This window comes from Cucurbita moschata, unplaced genomic scaffold (assembly GCF_002738365.1).
Source record: "Cucurbita moschata cultivar Rifu unplaced genomic scaffold, Cmos_1.0 Cmo_Scf00019, whole genome shotgun sequence".
In the NCBI taxonomy this organism is placed as follows: Eukaryota; Viridiplantae; Streptophyta; class Magnoliopsida; order Cucurbitales; family Cucurbitaceae; genus Cucurbita; species Cucurbita moschata.
In genome coordinates, this window is record NW_019268535.1 from 2952035 (window position 1) to 2960490 (window position 8456).

Below are 8456 nucleotides of genomic sequence, written 5' to 3' on the forward strand. Positions count from 1 at the left end.
TTTTTTTTTTTTTTTTTTTTTTTTTTTTTTTTTTTTTTTTTTTTTTTTTTTTTTTTTTCTTTTCTTATTTTTTCCCTAGCCTCTCAATTAACCTACCTGCACGTGCTTAATAAGACGAGGGAAAAAAAAATAACCAAAATACCTATGGGTTGACTTTAACCATTTTTTAAAATTGTTTGCTATTTTCATTTATATTTTTGAAAAGTTGGAAGTTTGAACTTTAAAAGAATAGTTGAATGTTTAATCTCTTGTCGAGGCTCCGGTATTACAAATGCATATATAGCTGCATTGATTAAGACGTAAATTTTTTAATTAAAAAGTCAAAAGTTTAAATCTTCTATAAGCTGAACTCAAAAAAAATAAATTTTCACGTGAGATTTTCATCGATTTCAATGATAAACATTTTTTAACTTATATCTTTGGACGGAGGATTATCCATGAGAATTGATATGATAAAGTGTACTATAGTATCGATCTTGGTAATTTTAAAAAATAAAACTGTTACTACATGCATGTCAAGGCTGCGTGCACGAAAAATTAAAAACACTACTAAATTATCCTAATACTATATTTGACTATCAACAACTCTATTACACAACCTCTCTAGCTAATGTCGTTATCTATACATGGGCATTTGCTTTTGCCTGAACAAATGTTAAATAGGATGAGTATTTAAAAATATTATATAACTGATCCCACTATTAGGGTCGAGGAATATAACCACATACAACACGTATCGTAACTGATATGACCTAACTCTCATGATTGTTCCTTGGACTTTACTTTCTTTTCTGGGTAGAATTAGATGCATAGTACATATCTATCTACGGTCCACAGAGATGCGCATAAACCCACTAGGCGGACTCATTAACGTACCCCCTAGACATAACTATGGGTTACCGGAAGCTCACGCTACCAAAAATCAACAAAGAAGAAAGAAACGTGAATAATACGTCTGTACACAACATATTAGAGAAGTAATTCACGATCATATGACATTTATTATTCACGAGACCCCACATTAAAAATTATGGTTCAACGAAATGATGCACATAATACTTCTATACTTATCTTTGCATAACTTCATCACGAGAACTACAAATATATTCCTGATATTTCATTCATATTATCATAGATGATACATGATGGAGTCTCACACGACACAAATTTCTCCTGTTTCTACCTCATTTTTTCAGTTACTTTTTTACGGCGTTTCGTCCTAATCAAAGTAATTTGAGATTTAGGTTTAGTTTTTACGCTTTCAATTTTCTTGCAATAAATTTATTTTTATTATTATTATTTTGTTAAAAAATTATGTTTAAACGACAAAATATGAAAATAGAATAAAGTTGAAAGTATATAAACAGTTAATGTCACGAGGCATATTTGTTTTTGTTGTTTAAAGTATTATCATGACTTTACGTTTCCAAGACATGGACCAATTGACAAAGATCTCTCATGCCATGCAAAACGAAAAGCACAAAACTTATACCCTTCCCTTTTTACGTAACATTGCCAATTATATTGAATTTATTTATTAAAAAAATACACGATAAATTCGAGTATAAAAGACGTTGATTTTTTTTTTTTGAAAAAAAATTAGGAGTGTTCATATAATTCGAGAACTCGACCAATCCAACAACTCAGCTAAAACTATAAAGATTGAGTTGAGTTAGATTTTTCTCGATGGGATTGTGTTGAACTCAACCTAACCCGATCCAACAACTCAACCAAAACTATAAAGATTGAGTTGGGTTAGATTTTTTTCGATAGGATTGTGTTGAATTTTTTTAAAATTGAAAATTTGGGTCGGTTCCAGTATTTAACATTTTGAAAATAGGGACCTATTTTAATTTTAAGATTATTACAACACAACTCAACCTAACTCGAGTTTGGGTCCTGAAAATATGGTATTACAACACAACTCAACCTAACCAGAGGGTTGGGTCCTGAAAATATGGTATTTTTACAACTCAATCCAACCCTATACCCTATTTTACTTTTAAATTATTATGAAGATTAAGAATATTTGACGTACCTCAACAACCCAACTCAACCTAACCTAAGCGGGTCGGGTTGGTTACTCAACCTAACCCGAGAGTTGGGTTGGATTGTAAACTTCATTCAGGTTGTTGATTGGATCATCAACTCAACCAACTCGAGATTTCAGGTTGATTCAAAAGATTTTTCCAACCCAACCCAACCCGTGTACACCTGTTGCGAATATATTTGAATCACGGTTGTGCTGATCTAAACCCGAAATTCAAAATAAAAATAGAAAAGAAAAGTATTCACTTTTTTCATGTGCTTCATACAATATAGGAAATGAAAAACGAATCGTGATGCCTTGCAAATCATAGCACAGCAACCTTTACTCATGTTTCAAGTAAAATACTCTCTTACTTTCTTTTCTAATAATACACAAATATTCTCTTCCTTTTCCCTCTATTTAAATTAAAGCCTCTTCCCTTTTCCTCATGCCTTCAAATTTCAATCCAACCAACCACCACCACCCACCGTCATGAACTCCACCGCCCTCCTCCACCGTGGAATCGCCCCAACACCGCCACTCCCGTTGTCGTTCCGACGCAACGTGTCTTCTTCCGTTCACCTCGTCCCTAACGAGGCCGTTAACAAGCACGACGCTCGGAGGTGTACTAATAATGGCATCAAAATAGTGTGTCACGTATTTAACCCAAAGGAGCCGTCCAGTTCTCATAACGATGGCTTTCCTTTATTAAACACCAAAGAGGCTATGCAGTCACTGCTGTGCCTCCCTTTGGATGCGGCGGCGGAGGGTGAAACCAAAGACATAAGTGCAAACAAGGTGAGTTTTAGTTTATACTTTGGATGGTGAAAGGCCCACATCGGCTAATTTACCGAATGATCAAGGGTTTATAAACAAAGAATACACTCTTTGTTAGTATGAGTCCTTTTGGAGAAGTCCAAAGCAAAGCCATGAGAGCTTATGTTCAAAGTGGACAATATCATACCATTATAGAGAGTCGTGTTCGTCTAATATGGTATCAGAGTCATGCTCTATATTTAGTCGTGCATATTGGTAAATCTTCGAATGTTGAACAATCCAAAATAAAAAGGAGTCAAGCCTCCTCGGAGGCAGTAAAAAATGACTAAGACTCCAAAGAAGTCGAGTCTCGATTAAGGGGAGTCGTACTTTGTTCGAGGAGAGGTGTTGGATGATGAAAGTCCCACATCAGCTAATTTAAGGAATGATTATGAGTTTATAAACAAAGAATACACTCTTCATTGGTACGAGGCCTTTTGGGGAAATCCAAAGGAAAGCCATGAGAGCTTATGTTTAAAGTGGACAATATCATACTATTGTGGAGAGTCGCGTTCGTCTAACACTTTCAACTATGTTTAGGTTTGATTATAAGTTTGAGGGTTTATTGTTTGTGGCAGAGAAAAGCTTTACAGGCATTGTTGGCTAATAATCCTTCAGGGGCTGAGAAGATAATGAAGAATGTGCTTCAAACATACGAAAAGGACAATATGCAGACTAAATATGAAGCTATCTTGGCAACAGTCGTAATTCTCATCCACACGGTATTTTCTCTGGAGTATACACGAGTTGGATTGGATTGGGTCGAGTTGAAATTGTTTTAAAATTTCACTTATCGATACATATTAGGTTGATAATTAGTTCAATTATTAAAGTCAGAATTGAGTTCCTTTGAGTTTTGTTGTTATTCTGTTTTTGGATTGATAGAAGATTTGAATTTTTTGTTTTTCAAAAATTTAATTGTGAGAGTGGAGGTCGATTGGAGAGGGGAATAAATACATTCTTTGTAAGGGTGTGGAAACTTGTATCTAGGAGATGGTTTTAAAAAACTTGAGGGGAAACCCAAAAGAAAAAATCCAAAGAGGACAAATATTTGTTGGCGGGAGGTTGGACTGTTACAAATGGTATTAGAGCTAGACATTTAGCGGTGTGCCAGTGAGGATGTTGAGCCCTAAAGGGGGGTGGACCCCGCCATAGTGTGCCAGCGAGGACGTTGAGCCCCTTAGGAGGGTGGACACTAGGTAGTGTGCCAGCGAGGACGCTAAGCCCCTTAGGAAGGTGGACACTGGGCAGTGTGCCAGCAAGGATGCTGAGCTTCGTTGGGGGTAGACATTAGGCGGTTTGCCAGCAAGGACACTAAGCCTCGAAGGGGGGTGGACACCAAGCGGTGTGCCATCGAGGATGCTAAGGCTCGTTGGGGGTGGACATCAGACGGTGTGCCAATGAGGATTCTAAGGCTCATAGGGGGTGAACAACGGGCGATATACCAACGATGATGTTGAGTCTCGAAAGGGGTGAACACCGAGCGGTATACCAACGAAGACGCTGAGCTCCGTAGGGGGGTGAACACGGGGTAGTGTGCCAGTGTGGATGTTGAGCCTCGTAAGGTGGACACCAAGCAGTGTGCCAACGAGGATTCTAAGGCTCATAGGGGGTGGACAACGGGCAGTATACCAGCAATGACATTGAGCCTCGGAAGGGGTGGACACCGCTGTTGAGCCCCAAAGGGAGTGGACACCAAGCGGTGTACCAGCGAAGACGCTGAGCTCCGTAGGGGGGTGAACACCAGGTAGTGTGCCAACGTGGATGTTGAACCACGTAAATGGTGGACATCAGATGGTGTACCAACAAGGACATTGAGCCACATAAAAGATGGACACTAAACAGTGTACCAGCGAAGGCGTTGAGCCACAGAAGAGAGTGGACAATGCTTTATTTTTCAAAATTGATCATGTATAAACACTTTTTGAAAAAAAAAATCAATAATTTAATGTTAGTTAATAATAGTTTATATTTGTTAATTTAGATCATAAAAGTGGGTTTTTGAGAAAATATTGATAAAAAGTAAAAAATAATATATATATATATATATATATAAAATTAAAAAAATTATTATTTTAATATAGGGAGGAAGAGAAAGCTTGGGTGATGCTATTCACCATCTGAACAAAATAGAAGAGTGGGACAATAAGCCAAGTGATGTAAAGCGTATCCTTTATCGGGTAAGCTATTTGATCTTAATACTTTTTATTTTTATTTAAATAATACTTTCATTTTAAAATATCTTTTATTTTTTATTTTGACTTTTGATTATTTAATCTTTATTTATAATAAAAATGGGTTAAAATAAACTATTGCCAAGAAATTTATTTAATCTCATGTTTTTAAATTCAAATTGTAAAAAATAATAATAATATTATTATTAAATAAAATTGAAAAAAAGCATCAACTAATATTGATATATATAAATCATTTCAATGTTGTTTTTTTTTTCTCTTTAAATTGATGAAATTAACTATATTACAACTTTTAAATTTTTTATATTTTAATAAATATTTAATATTTTTAGTAAGAATAAAATTAAAAAATTTTAAATGACGATTATAGTCCTATCTTTTTTTTTTCTTCTATAATAAATTTATATAAAAAAAAACTTTAAATTACAAGTTCAAACATTAAATTTTTAAAATTATATGTCCAAATGAGTTTGAATTTTTCTAATAAATGTCTAATGGATTGAGTACAAATAATATAAAAAAAAAAGAAAGTATATTTCAATTTTAACCTTTTATTTGTAAATTAAAGTTTAATCTTTTGAATTTTTTAATAAATATCAAATATTTTCCATTAAGAATAAAATTTAAAATTTTAAAAGTATATTTCAGAAGTGAAATGACAATCATAGCCTTCCCGTTTCCTTCCTTAGTTGTGTGTTAATTTTTTTTTAATATATGTCTAATAGATTTTGGTATGAATAATACCAAGAGTTTAAAAAGTGTATTTCATAAGTAAAATGACAATTTTAACTTTTTATTTTTCGTTATTATAGCAACTAATTAAAATATAGTAAATTATAAGTTTAAACTTTAAATTTTTTAATAAATGTCTAATAAATTTAAAAAGTATATTTTATAAGTAAAATTATAATTTTAGCCTTTTATTTTTCGTTATTATAGCAACTAATTAAAATAGAGTAAATTACTAAGTTTAACCTTTAATTTTTTAATAAATATCTAATAAATTAAAAAAAAAAAGTATATTTCATGAGTAAAATTACAATTTTAGCCTTTTATTTTTCGTTATTATAGCAACTAATTAAAATATAGTAAATTACTAAGTTTAACCATTAATTTTTTAATAAATATCTAATAAATTAAAAAAAATATATATTTCATAAGTAAAATTACAATTTTAGCCTTTTATTTTTCGTTATTATAGCAACTAATTAAAATATAGTAAATTACTAAGTTTAACCATTAATTTTTTAATAAATATCTAATAAATTAAAAAAATATATATTTCATAAGTAAAATTACAATTTTATCCTTTTATTTTTCGTTATTATAGCAACTAATTAAAATATAGTAAATTACTAAGTTTAACCATTAATTTTTTAATAAATATCTAATAAATTAAAAAAATTAAAATATAGTAAATTACTAAGTTTAACCATTAATTTTTTAATAAATATCTAATAAATTAAAAAAATATATATTTCATAAGTAAAATTACAATTTTATCCTTTTATTTTTCGTTATTATAGCAACTAATTAAAATATAGTAAATTACTAAGTTTAACAATTTTATCCTTTTATTTTTCGTTATTATAGCAACTAATTAAAATATAGTAAATTACTAAGTTTAACCATTTTATCCTTTTATTTTTCGTTATTATAGCAACTAATTAAAATATAGTAAATTACTAAGTTTAACCTTTAATTTTTTAATAAATATCTAATAAATTAAAAAAATAAAAATATAGTAAATTACTAAGTTTAACCTTTAATTTTTTAATAAATATCTAATAAATTAAAAAAATATATATTTCATAAGTAAAATTACAATTTTATCCTTTTATTTTTCGTTATTATAGCAACTAATTAAAATATAGTAAATTACTAAGTTTAACCTTTAATTTTTTAATAAATATCTAATAAATTAAAAAAATAAAAAGTATATTTCATAATAAAATTACAATTTTAGCCTTTTATTTTTCGTTATTATAGCAACTAATTAAAATATAGTAAATTACTAAGTTTAACCTTTAATTTTTTAATAAATATCTAATAAATTAAAAAAAAAAAGTATATTTCATAATAAAATTACAATTTTAGCCTTATATTTTTTATTATTATAACAACTAATTAAAATATAGTAAATTACTAAGTTTAACCTTTAAATTTTTAATAAATATCTAATAAATGAAAAAAAAAAAGTATATTTCATAAGTAAAATAAAAAGTATATTTTATAAGTAAAATGACAATTTTAACCTTTTATTTTTCATTATTATAACAACTAATTAAAATATTAAATTTAAAAAAAAATAGTATATTTGATAAGTGAAATGACAATTTTAGCCTTATTTTTCTTCTTTCTATAATAATTTTATAATTAAGTAATAATTTGATGCAGGCTGTTATATATACCTTATTGGACTGCGATTCTGAGGCTAAAACTAATTGGAAAACTTTCTCAGACCAAATCGGCAAGGGCCCAAAACCGAGGTGATAACATTACATCGGGGGAATATATATATTATATATATATATATTATTTATTATTTATTGTATTACTTTATGTACTTTAAATGTTTCTTTCTTTTTTTTTTTAAATAATTTGAGTCCTTGTAATTTCCCCAAATTTATCATTGTAATTCAAGTATTTGTGTAACAAACCTTAATAAAATGTGTATTTTCTTTAAAAACCCGGTTAGATGAACCGGACTCTCCACAATCATATGATATTGTCCATTTTGAGTATAAGTTCACGTGGCTTTGCTTTAAGCTTCCCCAAAACGTCTCACACCAATGGAGATAATATTCCTTGATTATAAACCTATGATCATTCCCTAAATTAGCCGACGTGGAATTTTCATCCAACTGACCCAGTTCATGAATCTTTATAATAAAGAGAGATGTTTATTAATGCATCGTTTGATCATATATAAGCTCTTATTTGATGACTATTTTATTTATTTTAAGAATTATGTTTGTTTTTTTCAATGTTTTTTTTTTTTTACAAAATATTTGAGTGGGAGGAAATTCTAAAAATAAAAATAAGTTTTTAAAGCTAATTTTCATAATTTGGAAGGTTTTTTACCTGACGAAATTACGTATCATTGTCAGTTTCACGACCATTATAAAAAATGTTCCGTTCCTCTCTCCAACTAAGATTACACCTAACGGGAATCAAACGTGAAACCAAAGTTAGATGCATTACCATTACGTCACATATCCTCTCTCCAACTAAGATTACACCTAACGGGAATCAAACGTGAAACCAAAGTTAGATGCATTACCATTACGTCACATATCCTTTATTTAAGCTTGGACTATTGCATTAATTATAAATTTGCACGTTGGGAAATCACAAATAATATCACGTGTGGACTCAAAGAAAAATTTGACCCAAAAGCCCAAACCAAAAGAGTT

The 8456-nt window shown here is 29.7% G+C and overlaps 1 protein-coding gene across 1 annotated transcript; it reads left to right on the forward strand.

Annotated features, from left to right (window-relative positions):
- The first annotated feature begins 2467 nt into the window (after nt 1-2467).
- Nucleotides 2468-7661, forward strand: LOC111457324. Its single transcript, XM_023099563.1, has 4 exons — nt 2468-2827; nt 3424-3567; nt 4930-5025; nt 7438-7661. The coding sequence occupies exons 1-4, from the start codon at nt 2522-2524 to the stop codon at nt 7531-7533; spliced, it is 642 nt and encodes a 213-aa protein (XP_022955331.1). The 5' UTR covers nt 2468-2521; the 3' UTR covers nt 7534-7661.
- The last annotated feature ends 795 nt before the right edge of the window (nt 7662-8456 follow it).